This window comes from Salmo salar, chromosome ssa09, assembly GCF_905237065.1.
Source record: "Salmo salar chromosome ssa09, Ssal_v3.1, whole genome shotgun sequence".
NCBI classification, from domain to species: domain Eukaryota; kingdom Metazoa; phylum Chordata; class Actinopteri; order Salmoniformes; family Salmonidae; genus Salmo; species Salmo salar.
In genome coordinates, this window is record NC_059450.1 from 116,005,183 (window position 1) to 116,022,400 (window position 17,218).

The following is a 17,218-nucleotide window of genomic DNA, read 5'->3' on the forward strand; positions in this document are numbered from 1 at the left end:
GTATTATTGTGTAAGCATTAGAATATGCCGCCTCAATATTTGCAGCCATTAGGTGATAATCTCTCTAGGAGCTGATCCGTTGTCAGTATTGTGAAATAATTATAATGTTAAAGTAAGATATGAATAGAGAGAACTGATCCGAGAGCAGCGCTGCCTTTCTTTCGATCCTACCAGTATCGACACATGCTCCAACGACACACTTGGCGAACGTTCTTTCTGCGTGGTGTTTTGGGAAACGCATGTTACATCTTCGGGCGTTGTAGGAACGATGGATTGTTAAAACACTTGTTAGCCTAAATTCCATCGCGATCGGGAAACCAGGCCCTGAAGTGTCTCACTGGCATTTCTCCTCCCTTCACGTAAATATTGAGACTGCCATGAGTGTGTTGGATGAACTCTGCACTCAGTGTCTATGTGTCAGTCAGTCTACATGTACGTCTGCAGCATTGAGCTATAGACTGGTCCTGAGACGCTGAAATATGTCCCCCTTCTGAGAACAGACAAATCAATGTGACAAATCAAAAAAAGCGAGAGGATAATAAAAATGACTGTAAATGATAAAAGACTAGAGCTGGCGTTATGTGGTGTACATGTCCATTTTCATGTTTTATTTGTTGCTTTTTTCCCCCTTTTTGATTTGAATTATTATGGAAGAATACTGTAGTATCATAAGTGAAATCATTATTCTTTGCTAGGCTTAGAAGTTGCTTGTGATTGATAATGACAATGTATACCTTGTTAAAAAAAAAGGAAAAAAGGTTAACAAATCGGAAAAATGACAAAAAAACTAAAAACATCAAAAAGTGATCAGTCCGAGGCCAAGGTAAAGGACTCGTTTCTTTGTGTTTTTATTTTTTTAATAGCAACTTATCACTGTGTGATATTTTGTATATCATATTAAGCTGCATTCAAACAATTTCCTCTAACTACAAGGGATAAGAGACCTGCTTTTTATTGTTTGTTTTATTATATATATTTTTTGAACTGCATTTTAGCTTGTATCAAATGACAGATTTTCCTTCTTTGGTTTTGTTTACTTTGCGGGTCTCGTGTTGTATGTCATTAAAGAAGAAAAACTAAAAATGAAGAAAAAAATACATTTTGTACAGTGAATTTGAGAGCAATATTGTCATTCATCGTATCTTGTCAACTGTCATTTATTGCTGTATAACTACATGTTAATGATCAACCTAATGATCGAGGGTTTCCCTCTTATATGTTCCTTGTATAGCAACATATTAGGGTTGTTCCACAAAATGAGTCCCTTTTGATATTTTAAGTAGACATTTTGCGCCAAAATTGAATTTAAAAGCCTGTTATTAAATGAAGTGCCCTTGTAATATAGACCACATGGAAAATGCAAAAACATGTATGAATAAAGTCTTGCTAAAATGCCAAAATTCATCATTTTGATATGTCCCTCTGTGCACCCTCTGAGACTTCTAGGAAGATTTAAACCCACTTAACCCCCCAAAAAATTCCAAGTTTTCCCCATTGTAAAGCCCTAGTTATTTTGTTGCTTTGACAAAGTCATTTCTAAAGATTATTATTTATTAGTGATTCATTTTTAGGTATAAAAAACCCCACCTGGCCCTCATTTTAAGTTCAACCCTGTTATGTGAACTGAACTCACATTTTAATATCGTGAAACTATTCCTTAAAATAATGTTTTTCAAAAGAAACATTGAACATCTAATAGTCAAATCATAGTGTAAAATCTTGACCTGGTTGTACTCTTTTTGGCTGTTTTCTGGTGTTTTTTTGGGCTGTAAAACTGAGTGCGTTGAGCATAATGTCAACCCTGTTGCCAATAGATCGACAGGCTAAAATGTTTTAACATTCCCCCTGTCACAAGGGGATTTATGGATGATTTAAGATGAAATCGTCAAGTCATTTATTTAAAAGAAATGTAACATCTCTTGAGATGGGAAAACATGTTTTTATTAAGTTTGTCCTCTTTATGAAAGAATGTAAACATTTGGTGAAATCAAATGTTACACTACCCAAAATGGACTAATTTCATGGAACAACCCAATACACTCTTCTCTCCCTCACCTGACTTCTGTCCAGAACAGGAACGAACTAGGCAGGTTTTACAGGTCTCTGGGATAACGTAAAACAGGACCCACAACAAGCAAGTGACCAAAGGATTGTTCATGAAAAAGTCACATTAACATGACAGTCGTGACACCCACCTGCTACCCAAGCTCTGGAGAAGACAACTCAGAAATATCAAGCTTGCGTCACCCGTTCCTGAAGACTAGCAAGGTCAGTTGTGTTACTTATGTGATGAAGATCAAAACAGACCTTGGATCAGTCCAGTCTTATGATGAAGATGTCAGAGACTCTTGAGGGATACATGTCCCTCTAGTGGTCCTTAAAGCTTCAACTCAGAACAACCGCAGATAAGAATGTGCTTTTTACAGTAGATTTATTGTGGTCACTTCTCTTAATCTATTAGCCATAGATGATGCTAATTAGAATATCTATATCTAAATAATAGTTTTTCATAATACACAATTAGACATTGAGCAAACATTCAACAACGAGTACCTACCAAAAGTCATAAAGCTAGTTAGTTACATACCAAAATGTATGTTTACAGTTCTGTTTTTACTCCCATTTTTACAGCTCCGTTCTACTTCACTGAGTAGAACGGTAGACGCACCGTAGGTGCGGTTCTATATTAGAATCAGAGAGAGACCTGTATGTCGTTGGCACTGCCAAGAGGGAGAGGAGAGCGAGAGAGAACCAAAAAAACAAAGCCACGGAGAAAAGTGATAGTGTTTTAAAAGAAAGAGAGACATATTTGTGAGCAGTTCCCCTCAGGCTAGAGTAAGACGAGCCCAGCTGTTTAGAGAAGGAGTAAACAAGAAGAATTAACCCAACGTTAAACACAGAGGAAGGAAAAAGAGAGAAGGGGGCGGGGTTGCTAGCTTGAGAGGAGACCAGGGAGGGGGAGGGACTGATATAGGCTTATGCAGAGCTCACCCCTCCCATTGGTAGAGAGCAGTGTCAGTCATATCACTTCCTCCTTGGTTGTGGCAAGTTCAGAAAGGAGAGGGCAGGAGGGAGGGGGAGAGGGAGGTACCTTCACGTAGCTGTCTCTGTCTTGGTTTTCTACAGAAAGTAGTTAACTCGGCTGAAACTGAAACAGGGCAAAAGAAAAGCCCCACCAGGCTGTCTTTCTCCTTCATTCTCTCAGTTTCCTGCTCAAGGAAGCTTTTTTGTACAGGTTGGCGTGTAAGGACAACAAACTTTTGGTGGTTGTTTTTTCCCCTTCCTCAGTGTTTCCTGTGAAAAATGTGGACTTTCTCATCTGCAGAGCAACTTCTTCACCGGAGGAGGGGTGGAGGAGAGGTAGGAGGGGAGAAGTTTTTCTAAGTCTGTCGCTCACTCTTGCCTTGCCGGATAATGAAAGAACAAGTGTGAGTGCAGGTCACAAAAATCAAGAGGGAGAGAAGAAAGGAAGGAGCAGTGCTTCCTGGATAGGGATCTCCTCTTGACTCCTCTAGGACTCTGCAGCAGTGTGTTTGTGTGTGGATCAGCGTGTCCACACTCTCACGGTCCTGCTCTCTGAGGGAGGTAGAGCGTGTGTGTGTAGCGAGGGATGGCCAACGCCAGCCCCTGCATGTCGCCGGGACCCCTCTCCCAGGTCTTCTTCCACCCAGGGGGCCCTTCTCCCCCAGGCTCTGTGGTGATGCAGCAGGGGACCCCCATGGCTGTGCCTCCTACCTCTACTCAGGGTGGCTTCCCCCCTGTGGACCTGGGGGCTGGGCAGGGCCCTGGGGGGGCTGCCATGTCCCACGTGCCCCCCATCCCGGCAGGGGTCTCCTTCATCCTCCAGATTGGGCTGACCAGAGAGTCAGTGCTGCTGCCACAGACCGCTGACTTAGCCTACGTCAAACAGATCGCCTGCTCCATCGTAGACATCAAGGTGAGAGCGTGTGTGTGTGTGTGTGTGTGTGTGTGTGTGTGTGTGTGTGTGTGTGTGTGTGTGTGTGTGTGTGTGTGTGTGTGTGTGTGTGTGTGTGTGTGTGTGTGTGTGTGTGTGTGTGTGTGTGTGTGTGTGTGTGTGTGCGCGCACGCACGCAGCCTGGCCTTAGAGCCATACGAAACATACTTGACTTATGTCTGAGCATCTCCAAGATGTATGATACCTACTAACGGTCTAGTTACTTTAGACAGAAACAAGAGTAAGAAGGTTGATCAGGGAGGATGGGTGGGCGTAATCTGCGACCGTCTAGCAATCCAAAGGTTGCGTGTTTGAGACGCGTTGTGACATATTTAAGTACAGAGTAATATATTTGCCCTGAGACCACGTTGGTGTGTGTGTGTATTTTTTGTGTTTATCTGTTTAGTAATTACTGACGAGCTGTAAGTGCTATACCAGTAATGGTGAAGCAATTTTGATCTTCTCTGAGACTCTATGCCACCCTTTTCTCTCCAGTGGTCTCTCTCTCTCTTTTTCACACACACACAGAGAAGAAGCAAGGCGGCCATTTTGCAGCAGCCAGCAGGAGAACATTATCCTCAAATCAGTGCCTTGAATAAGAGGCGTAGATTTTTATCAGCCAATTAGACTGTGAGATGGTTAGATTACCAGATTTCCAAAGCCAGTCACTGGAGGTTGGCCAGCGGGAGCTTGAAAAATTAGCCACTGGGCAACTTTTCAAGGAAATGCTGAAAGAAACAAATCTCCCTCAGCCTCCACCACTGCTTTCCCTAATCTGTTATTGTTGTGTGGAACAAAACCAGCCCAATGCCAATTGAATGAGTCTCTGTCAACTGTAAATCTGATGCTAGGACTCTCCTTTTCTCCCTTCAGAATACTGTACTGTAGTGTCCACTCAAGTTTAACGTTTTAATGTCACTTTCACAAGTACAGTGAAATGCCTTTCTTCGCAGCTCTAAACCCAATTATGCAGTAATCAATATCAATGTTTTTTTAGATGCATGCCAGCAAAGCCACTACACAACACTAAACAACACATGAATTGCACTATAACGGTGAGAAACGGTGCCAACAAACTGTTAGGGCCTACGTAAACCTGTCCCAACAGCAGAGCTTTCTTTTCAGCACCATGGAGTGAACTCCTTACCACCGCTACACCTGGTTATCAGCGGAGCCTCGTCTGGCAGCGAAACAGTTCATTCAGCCTCATTTACTGCCTTTAAATAAAACATAGCTGATATGGCTGACTTGCTTAAACAAATGTGGTTTCTACTGACAAGTGAGTTGTACGAACTATGGCATAACGGGACGACGAGCGGATAAGAGGCAATCCGTAATTAAGACATTAATGAGCGAGCTACTGTAGGACGGACGTAGTCAATATAACTATTTGTTCAGTACTTTTGAAATGTACAGCGACAGAATTCAGAACATTGACTGTTCTTACAGCATTTTCCCTGTACACCAAGTCAGAACCATAGGATAAATAAAGGGGGCATATAAGGAAGCTCTTACTATATTAGATGATTGCATTTCTCTAAAACAACCTATAGGCTACATGTGCACCACCAAGTCAGAACAATAGGCTAAATTATGAGGGGGAAAGGGACCAAATAATTAGGGTGAGGCATAGGGGCTACTAACAGTTTACCACACAACATACACTTAGTAATACTTTCTTAGCTACAGTATACATATCTCCCTGGCATATTACATCATTTATGCAGCAGAATACAATACATTTTTGGACTCACCTTGTTTTGCTGTGCTCACTTGACCAGGAAGGTGGCACGACGGTCCTTCTTGTAGGCTCTAGAAAGAGGCCAGAAATCCCGACATAGAATTCCAAGTTGGATGACCGTTAAAAATAATTTTCCGTATTTTACCAGTTTTATCCAAGTTCCCAGTTGAACTCACTGAAGTCTGAGATTTCCCAGTTCCGAGTTTCCAGTTGTTTTGAACGCGGCAGTCATCATGCTGGATTGACACCATGGCCAATGTATTCTAACTTTTCTGGCCCATGTGGTTACTTCCTTTTTTGTTATATCCAATTGGTAGTTACGATCTTGGCTCATCGCTGCAACTCCCCTATGGACTTGGCAAAGGTCAAGAGCCAAGCCGCACTGCTTCTTGACACAATGCTCGCTTAACCCGGTAGCCAGGCGCACCAATGTGTCGGTGGAAACACTGTCGAACTGACGACTGAAGTCAACTTGAAGGCACCACAAGGAGCTGCGAGAGCACGATGAGACAAGGACATCCCAGCCGGCCTAACCTGGATGACGCTGGGCCAAAGCTTCCGTAGATATAATGTGATTTGATGTTATTTTATCTGTGGCCAATGACCTTGAGCCTTCTTGGATGGGAACTTCTAATTTAAGTCTGGCAGCACCCAAGGGGCTTGAATTTTCTTGTTCTACCTGTAGATTTTGCAGTGACAGAACACTGAGCCAATCACGGCGCAACTAGAAAACATTACCAACCCCTACGCTCTGTATTTTCCGCTGGCTGCCCCACCACCACAGAAAGCACTGAGCTAGGCTGAAACACCTGCATTTTGGAGCTGCCTTACTCAAGAAAGCAAAAAAGAGCCCATGTTTGTATGCGGCTTTAATAACTCAAGTATTTATTTGACATTGTTTGCAAACTGATATGTGACACGTATTAACGATTTTCCGGGCCTTTTATTCACACCGCCTGATATGGAGGTCCTGGATGGCACGGAGCTTGGTCCCAGTGATGTATTGGTCTGTCCGCACCACCCCCTGTAGCGTCATGCGATCGAGGGCGGTGCTGTTGCCACACCAACCAGTGATGCAGCAAGTCAAGTTGCTCTCAGTGATGCAGCTGTAAAATTGTTTGAGGATTTGAGGGCCCATACCAAACTTTTTCAACCTCCTGAGGGGAAGGAGGCGCTGTCACGCCTTCTATATGACTGTGCGCGCGTGTGTCAGGAGTACGGGTGTTTTGGCACGGCTCTTCCATCATTCCTTTCGGCTCTCCTCTCCCGTTTGTCCGTCTCAGTCAGAAATGTTGAGTCATCACGGCCAGGCCAGGCTACTCTCTCTGTTTATTTAACAGCCAGCTAGCCTCCCTGTGTTCCATTGACACGTTTTTCCGTTAACTTCAGAGCCTACAGTATGTAAGAGCACACTCTCTCTCTCTCCCTGCCCCCAGCCCCTGCTCCTAGCGGAATAGGAACAAATAAGAACACTAAAGCTGTGTCTGTCTGTCAGTTCAACCCTGAAACCGCAGAACACTTGATGGTTTATTCAGTGATTTGTGGAAAGGCATCATTGCGTTCCCTCCTCCTACTCTCATCTTTTCTCCTTCCTTCATTCCCTTTCTCTTCTCAACGCTTTTATTCTCTCCCCTATCCTCTCCTCTCTCCCCTATCCGCTCCTCTCCCCCCTATCCGCTCCTCTCCCCCCTATCCGCTCCTCTCCCCCCTATCCTCTCCTCTCCCCCCTATCCTCTCCTCTCTCCCCTATCCGCTCCTCTCCCCCCTATCCGCTCCTCTCCCCCCTATCCGCTCCTCTCCCCCCCTATCCGCTCCTCTCCCCCCCTATCCGCTCCTCTCCCCCCTATCCGCTCCTCTCTCCCCCCTATCCGCTCCTCTCTCCCCCTATCCGCTCCTCTCTCCCCCCTATCCGCTCCTCTCTCCCCCCCTATCCGCTCCTCTCTCCCCCCTATCCGCTCCTCTCTCCCCCCTATCCGCTCCTCTCTACCCCCTCTCCGCTGTCCTCACTTCTCTCTCCGCTGTCCTCACTTCTCTCTCCGCTGTCCTCACTTCTCTCTCCGCTGTCCTCACTTCTCTCTCCGCTATCCTCACTTCTCTCTCCGCTATCCTCACTTCTCTCCCCGCTATCCTCACCTCTCTCCCCTGTCCTTCCCTCTTCTCCTCCTCTCCCTTCCTCTCCACTCCTCCCTATCCCCTCGTCTCTATCTACTTTCTCCATCCCTCTCCCCGCTGCCCATTGTCTGAGGGATAAAGTGGAGGAAATGAGGCCTGTTTCCTTTTGGAGTACACTCTGTGGGCGATCCACATCCGCCTCTTCCACCTCCATCCCCTCCCCTCGTCCTCCACATTTTCCCCCAAGGCACCTCCCCTCTCTCTGGGGTTGGTGGGAGAAGAGGTAGGGTAGGATAATTTGGTGCTAACTGTTTGGTAGAGCTCTCTCATTGTTTCAGGACAATTGAGGTCTATAGAGTGGCCGTTTTTACCCTTGGGCTGAATATAATAAATGTAATTCCCTTGTCCCGGCTGCGTTCCCCCGAAGCACCTTTCACTTACATGGCTCTCAGGTAGCTCAATTCTTATTAGCCAATGCCCGTCACGTGATCAGGTCTTTGTCACAGGCTACAAGTGAAGACAGACACATCGGGGACGCAACTCTACGCGTCCTTGTCCAATTCTGAGGTGCATATTGAAGATATTGGAAGAATTGTCATCATTTACTTTTCGTCAGCCAACAAGATGAGTAGGGCTAACGAACAGCGAAAGCACTAGCCTACCATAAATTCCGGACTATAAGCCGCAACTTTTTTCCCAGGCTTTGAACCTCGCGGCTTAAACAATGACGCGGCTAATATATGGATTTTTCCCGCTTTCAAAAAAAAAATTCCCAAAAAAACACATTCTCTGACGTGCTCAGTTTTTTGGCAGCATGAAGTTTTCATTAGACCAATGAAATTGCCGAACAGGTTAAGGTCAAACAACTTTTTTGTTTACTGTTTAGATTAAATCGAGCGCTCTCAAACTTCCCATCATTCTGATTACGGTAGTCATTTTGTCACCCTCATCATGGCAAAGTCACGGAGAAATGCATATGATGCAGCTTTCAAGTTGAAGGCGATTGATCTGGCTGTTGGAAAAGGAAATGGAGCTGCTGCACGGGAGCTTGGTCTTAATCAGTCGATGATAAGACGTTGGAAACAGCAGTGTGAGGAATTGACTCAGTGCAAAAAGACAACTAAAGCTTACTGCTAATTTTAATTTTTTTGTTACAAGCCGTGTTTCGTTAAAGCCTATTTATTTCTGTTACAAGCCGTGTTTCGTTAAAGCCTGTGTAAAGTTCATTTGTTTCAATGTACTGGTAGGCACCTGCGGCTTATAGACATGTGCGGCTTATTTATGTTCAAAATATATATTTTTTTTTATTCAGTGGGAGCGGCTTATATTCAGGTGCGCTTAATAGTCCGGAAATTACGGTATGTCAATCTACTATCCCAAATAGTACAAAAGTTGACCTATTCTGGGCGAGAAATAAATATTCCAAACATAGTCTGGAACAGTTGTGGGATGCGATAGATCCCTAGCATCAAAGAAACTGTTTTAAACAATGAGGCTGACGCAACAGATCAGATCTTTTAGCTTAAAATGTTGATGAACTATTAGTCTATTATCATGCACCTGTCTCAAAACAGGGGCAGGGGGGAAAATATTTGTAATCTATGCACTTAGTGAATGGTGACGCAATTCCTGTCGTTCATTTTCATGCCAACCAGGTAGGCTATATCCTTGTTGTAAATATAAGCAATGTGCTTAATATTAGGAATGTTGAGAAATAAATATAGTAGGCCTAGCTTACAGAAAGCTGATGGGACCCTCCTCTTTTTAGTAGAGGCCATCCCTATGTTTTCTCCCACAATTGCATAGCTTATAGAAATATTGTGCAACATGAGCTCATGGGCTCTCATGAAGTGTTTGATTAGATTTTCAATTACATTTGCAATGATGTCAGAGTGACTAGAGGGACGAGTTTGGTAGGCTACTCATGACCAGCGGCAGCATCAGAGCTTGGAGAAGCCTAATTACAGTGACTAAACGGTCACGTGGAATTTGACTGCCGTCATGACTCGTGACCGCCGGTGTGGCGGTAATACGGTCACTGTAACAGCCCTACTCAAAAACCCATTCAGCCTACTACAGTACCATTTGGCTGTGAGCTTTATTTTGTCCCTTGTTTTGTCTGTCTTTCATCAGCCAGTCAAGTCTCACTGCCAAGATGTGTGTCTATTTAACGGGTCCTTAACTCTCAGACCAATAACCTGTTTACTAATTGGACTTGTAATGTGAGTGTGAGTGACTGGGGAGGGCCGACCTGTCGAGGCTTGACTGTGCCGGTTGTCAGTTGAGGTGTTGTAGTATCACCAAAGGTTCATCATGTCAGATGATTGTTGTAACAGGATTGTAATAACTGATGCCTGTTAGAACTTCCCACAGACCCATGGTTGGTATAGTTATTCACTAAGAAAACACCCTTCATTGTCTTCCTGTATTTCCGTTGGGCAAAAGAGGTAGAGAAAAAAAATGGTTTCACATGCTCTATCAGGATCACAGATTGCAACTGTTAGTCAACCTTGTTTCCTTGCTATTTAGGTTTCAAAATGTGTGTCTGTGATTCTCAGTCTAGCATGCAACAAGTGGCTACCCTCACTACTCCCTTATAGGCACTCTAAAGTGGTATGTGCAGTGAATGAGTCTCACTGAGTGTTGTTGACCCGGTTACCTCACATAGAGAGGAATGGAGGGAAGAAGGAAGAGTGAAAAAGATTTACACAAGGGCAAAAGAGAGATAAAGACAGAGAGCAATAAAGGCTAAGGGCAATTGAAATGGGGAACTGTGCATAGGAAGATGTGAAGCGAATTGGACAGGTGGGCCATCTCCACCCACACACACACACACAGCTGCGACTGAGAGTCCCTGGCCTGGCCATTGTTTCCACCTCCGTTCTGGAATGGGCCTGGGAACGTGATCACACGCACACACAATCTCCTGTTTACCTCTGTCTCTCGTTTACACACACCCGCATGTACACACACACACACACGTATGCACACACACACCCAGTGGTGGAAAAAGTACCCAATTGTCATACCTTTATAGAAAACGACTCAAGTAAAAGTGAAAGTCACCAGTAAAATACTACTTGAGTAAGTCTAAAAGTATTTGGTTTTAAATATACTTAGGTATCAAAAGTAAATGTAATTGCTGAAATATAGAGTGCATTCGTAAAGTATTCAGACCCCTTCCCTTTTTCCACATTTTATTTTGTTACTTTACAGACTTATTCTAAAATGTATTAAATACATTTTTTTCCTCATTAATCTACACACAATACCCCCTAATGACAAAGCAAAACAGGTTTTTAGACATTTTTGCACATTTATAAAAACAAATACCTTATTTACATTAGTATTCAGACCCTTTGCTATGAGACTTGAAAATGAGCTCGGATGCATTCTGTTTCCATTGATCCTCATTGAGATGTGTATAACTTGAAGACCACCTGTGGTAAATTCAACTGGTTGGGCATGATTTGGAAAGGCACACACCTGTCTATATAAGGTCCCACAGTTGACAGTGCATGTCAGAGCAAAAACCATGCCATAAGGTCGAAGGAATTGTCCATAGAGCTCCGAGACAGGATTGTGTCGAGGCACAGATCTGGGGAAGGGTACCAAAACATTTCTGCAGCATTGAAGGTCCCCAAGAACACAATGGCCTCTATCATTCTTAAATGAAGTTTGGAACCACCAATTCTCTTCCTAAGAGCTGGCCGCCTGGCCAAACTGAGCAATCGGGGGAGAACGGCCTTGGTCAGTGAGGTGACCAAGAAACCGATGGTCACTCTGACAGAGCTCCAGTTCCTCTATGGAGATGGGAGAACCTTCCAGAAGGACAACCATCTCTGCAGCACTCCACCAATCAGGCCTTTATGGTAGAGTGGCCAGATGGAAGCCACTCCTCAGTAAAAGGCACATGACAGCCTGCTTGGAGTTTGTCAAAAGGTACCTAAAGGACTCTCAGACCATGAGAAACAAGATTCTCTGGTCTGATGAAACCAAGATTGAACTCTTTGGCCTGAATGCCAAGCATCACGTCTGGAGGACACCTGGCACCATCCCTACGGTGAAGCATGGTGGTGGCAGTAACGATTGGCGCAACAGTCAGCATTTGCGCTGGCCACACTGTTTTTTTCACAGAAACATTTTGCACAAACACAGTCCTTACAGCATTATGTCCTGAATGTGACCAGTTTAGTTTTGGATGCAATGTTCAGACATTCACAGAAGTAGCGACAGCATAACACAATCATCCAAACCAGAAAATGTAGACTACATTAGTCCTAGCGCTAACTGAGGATAGATTGACGTAACACAAGTGGTCATATTTAGATAACTCTTGGCTGGCAGAAACCATAATATGAATTAGCTAATAGCAATTACTATTTACAATTCATCACGTCACGAGTGAGCTCACCACTGATCGAAACAATTGAGTAAAACACTTTCTAAAAATCGAAAGTAATCCGACGATGGGTAGATTGTGCTCGCCGCCATGTCAACCAAAGATAAGAGGTTGCAAGATGAGTTGGGTCTGTTTGTAGTATGCATGTTGAAGGGGGTGTGTCATCTACCATCATTCATTTCCAGAGGTTTACTCAAAAGATGAGTGAACCATCCTTCACCTCATTTTGTTATAACATCTTTGGTCTGACACACATGTCCAAAGTTGTTATTTTTAAGGAAAACAACAATGAATGTAATGCGGGCGCCAGCCGGAAAAACGTACCGGGGGGAAAAGTTAGTGCAAGGCCTGTTCTGACTGGAAATGCGCAAATGCCTGCATACTAGATCTGGGGAAACACTGGGGAAGTGCTTGGGCTCTCCTCTTGTAGAAGAGAGAAGTTTGTCCGGATCAGTAAAGCCTCAAACATAAATAGTCCGCAACGGTGAAATGGGCTACTTCTATGTGAATTAATGAGGAGGCGGAACACACCTCACTTCAAACTGTAAGTTGAAACTGACAAGTGGAAACACAGCCTATAGATAATTAGCAGGCAACGTGTCTTGGTTTGAGGGCAGCGCGGGTTAACTGTCCTGTGGCGTAACAATCACATTTTGGGACAGCGAGTGCATTCTGACATCACGCGCATCTCAATAACTCCGTTAGAGATATTTGGAACTCGCTAGTGAAGAGGTTAAAGTATTTTTTTACTCAAGTACTTTTTAAACAACTGTACACAGGCAGGGGTATTGCACGTACGCGCACGCACGAAAGCAGCAAAGAGTACTCGCGCACCCACACACACTGCCGCCAGTCCTGATGATGTTGATAAGGGTCCAGCCTGATGGACGACGTTGCATTGTGTGGCTGAAAACAATCGTCTAGCGTTCAATGCTCGTGTATTATTGTACGCGGCGACTTCGGCCTACCCCAGGTCTGTCTGTCAAACCGATCCAGCCTTCTGAATGGTAGGTCTGAGTATATCACATGTTCATTGGCTGACATGATCTGGTTTGATACATTTGGTCTTTTTCTAACCCAATTTGGTTGCGTGTGTGTGTTTGTGTTTTCGGAGCCCTATATTGGTTACTAATACCTACACTGCTTATCAGACCAAAGCCTTTTGTCAGCGAATTCGCTAAACCCAGGCAGGTGCACAGCAGAGTGAGTCAGGGAAGCATTAGCGTGGTAGCACAATGGTCTGAGCCGCCACACCTTTACCACACAACAGCTTTACTAAGCCACACACACACACACACACACACACACACAACCAGCAGACCTCTGGAGGAAATGGTGCCCAATATCAAACCGTTGGCCGCCGCTAATGATCCGCACAGTGCTTCCTTACCGAAACCCCCTACCCGTCCCTCATTCTCTTCCCCACTCGTTCATTTGCATCATAGCAGAGCAGCTTTGCATGGACGTACAGTGTTTTCTGGTGGGCATTAGCAGGCAATGTACTCCTCCATTTGACTATTCAAAACACCACTAATGGCAGAGATGGGATGAGAGAGAGTGAGAGATAAAGGTGTATTGACAGATTGAGAGAGATTTAGAAAGAGGGCAAGAGAGCGAAAAGGAAATTGACAGAGAGAGAAAATGACATTTACAGAGATTGAGAGAGAGATGGGAAGCAAGGTTCAGGCCACACTCTGCTAGAATCAATGGGAATGCTGTGGTTTTGTATCCAGTTTGAAGCCACGGTTTCATAGAGTTTGGCAATGCAGTTAATTTCAACACAAAAAAGGACTTGATCACTACGGAATTGTTGATGCCTATCACTCAGTCTGGTTAGTTACAACCTTTTTCAGTGTTTTTCTCCAGAAAGCATCAAGGCTGTACACTAGGTCCATACTTACTGTTACTGTAGAGCCCCTGCATTCCAGATCACCCCGAGACCTTATGATACTAATCCAATGATTTAGCTCTGCTAGAAACCAGTCTTGTACCGTAATCCAATTTTAAGCAGCAGCAGAAGCGTTTGGTGGCATGTTACTGTGCCAAAACCCTCCGAGCTGGTCCAGCAGGCAGGCAGGCAGCAAAATTCCTCTCTTTTCAGGGCAACAGACGGCACACACAGGGCTCTTTGAGAGCAGGGAGAGCTCTGTGTAGAGCACGGTTAGCAGGACATGTACCCTTCTATCTCAACAACACCTACTTACATAAAGACTGCAAGGAAGCCCTCTCCCAATCGGTAACGTTGAAACCTGAGGAAGAGGCTCCTAAAGATCCGCTATGCAGAAATCGCCTCCACCGTTTCCTGGTTGCTAAAATTCCAATAGTTCGCCTAATTTCCATTTATGTGACAGCAAGTAAGTCGGCTATAGTGTAGAGAGAGAATCATTGCGCCATCTAAACCGCTGTGAAATATTTTTTCCAGAACCAAAAGTATTGTATTTTCAGCTGTTTGAAGCCGGTGTACAAAACTGAAGATGCAAAAAACAGAATGTTCTGAACTGGGAGCCTAGAAATAGCACACAGAACAGATCTTCTTAGACTTGCTTTCAATCAGAATGACCGATCTATAACTCACATTTCAATGTGAATTTGGTCGTGTCGCCCAAAAAGTGACATATTGCAGCTTTAACTTCGATATTGTGTCTTTTGGAGAGGCTGCCTGGAGGATGTTGTTTGGTGCGTTCCAGGAAAAGCAGTGTTTGCTCTGGAGGGTCGGAGGGCCTTTTTTTTTTTTTATAAGGTCATAGATGGCAGCTGTCGTTACCAGGGACAGCTGCAGACTCCCCGTGGTTTGTGGGTCGTGCTTAACACGAGTGTCTGTGCTGGCGCGGGATGTGTGGTGGAGGCCTGTGCGCGCACGTACACACACACACACTCGCACTCTCTGGGAACCTGAGGTTAGAGAGGCATGTAGTAAATACACAAACACTGATGCTGGCACTGCAGTGACTTTCATAGGAAGGAAGGGAGTGACACAGATGTCAGCAGGGATGGTTGGAGGATGAGGTAGAAGAAGCGGGGGTGACGAAAAGGAAAATGGGAAGATTACGAAACTGTAGATTACATGAAAGAAATATATAGGCGTGTCATGTGGGTCTTCAACGCGCTTGGCCTCGTGCTCTGGGTTCACTGTGAAAAACCTGTTGAACCGTGGCTTATTACTTACAGTATGTGGGCTAACAAATGTGATTCATCCCAGTTACTTTGATTTCATTGTGTTTTTAGTAAGAATCACAGGAAGTACAGGACACCTCACACATCAATTCTACAGAAGTCAGTACGTAGTTTCATACCCACATTATATTCCAAAATGAAGTAATACCAAAATGGCCGCCATATGACAAGAAGGGTTTAGTGTAGGAGTTAGGGTTGGTGTTTTAGTAATGGTCCGTGTTAGGAAAGCCCGACGACAATGGGTCAGTATGAGGGCTGGTTGGGTGGGGTCGCCCTGGTCCTCCTGGGGCTGTTTTGGACCTGAGCCTAAGGGGGAGAGAGGACTGCCAGGCTGGCTGGGGAAAGGGATGGGGGTGGGCAGGAGAGGAGCTAGGCCACGGCGCTACCTCAGTAGGTAAACAAATTACATTAGGGCTGAGGAGAGGACTCGGTGGAAAGACAGAGTGGAGAGAGAAAGAGATGGAGTCAGACTTAAACATTTTGTTTCTAGTATTGTGCTGGGAGCTTCACTAGAAGGGATCGCTGGGGTCCCTTGTAAATAAAAAAAAATAAAAAAGTCCAGCCAAACTCTTTGTGGAGTGGAATTCTTTGAGAGCGGACTGCTCACATTAGTCATGTGACTGGAGCTGGAGCACCAGCCTGCATCTCTCTCTCTCTCTCTCTCTCTCTATCTCTCTATCTCTCTATCTATCTATCTATAAGCAGATCAGTGAAAACCCTTTCATCCTGACCTGAAAATGGGAATGAGGGATCAAAACCAGAATGGGTTATGGGAAGGAGGGGAGGAACAAAAGCATAGGAAGGGAGGAGAGGGAGCCTACATAAAGGGAATGACTCACAGCCCAGTAATGTGGCTCGCAGCGTGGATGGGGATGATGTGTGTGTGACCGACCATGCACTCCCAGCACGCATTGGGAATGTTTAGCAAACACATGTTGTGCAGTGTTATTTTGAGATCTCCCTGGAGAGTCCCATCTATAACACCCGGCCTGCTGAGTGGAGGGGGATGGAGGGAGGAGGAGAATAATCACTCTCTCTGTCTCTCTACCTCCTCTACATTTTGTCCATCTTAATCCCTCGTTCTCCTCCTTATCCATCGCTTTTCCTGCTGTACAGATGTAGGATCTTAATTTGATCCCCCTGTTGTTGCACAGCAGGAAATGTAGTGTATTCAAGGTTTAAAAAGGGTTCTAAAGTTTGTAATTTCCACTTAAAAATTGTATTTTACCTAACTAAAAATGTATCAAACCCTACAGAAATGTCCATTAATTATATCCCACGCAATAATTCACATGTCCTGTTGCTGCAGGATTATTTTCCTGCTGTGAGAAACTGGTCAAATGAAGATCCTACATCTGTATGTTTCGTACACCTGTTCCCTCTCCTATCCCTGACTCCTTTACTTTCTCTCTTTCTCTTTCAGGTCTCCCCCTCTTTTCCTCTCCCTCCTTTTCTTGTGAATATAGAAAGCTGTGCTGAGTGTGTAGATAGGAACCTGGCCCTGATCCCCTGGGCCTCTATCGGCTTACCTGGCCAGCCAGGCAGAGGGAGAGGCAGGCCCACAAAAGCCCCGTTCAGTGCAGCCGAGCGCAGCTCCTTTATCCCCAGGTCCCCCCTCTCCAGTCTGGACACGGCTCTCACGTTACCTACCCGCTCCCCCAGAAAGAATAAGACGCTTTGTCTCCGAGCCCCCACCCGAGCATAGTGCAACATTTACATACTCAAGACTATACTTAATAGGTCACGCGGGTGCGTACAGCGAAAGAGTATGGTCTGTGAATTGTGAGTGGAGGAAGCAACTTAAAAGGGCAAGTCGTGGTTCAGTTCTAATGTT

The 17,218-nt window shown here is 44.8% G+C and overlaps 1 protein-coding gene across 1 annotated transcript in view; it reads left to right on the forward strand.

The window, feature by feature from the left end:
- The first annotated feature begins 3,078 nt into the window (after positions 1-3,078).
- Positions 3,079-17,218, forward strand: part of LOC106612401 (serine/threonine-protein kinase D2) — a 63,522-nt gene continuing 49,382 nt past the window's right edge. The window contains exon 1 of the mRNA XM_014213496.2: positions 3,079-3,937. Within this exon, the coding sequence (XP_014068971.1) occupies positions 3,611-3,937 (327 nt within the window). The 5' untranslated portion in view covers positions 3,079-3,610. The remainder of the gene's footprint in view (positions 3,938-17,218) is intronic.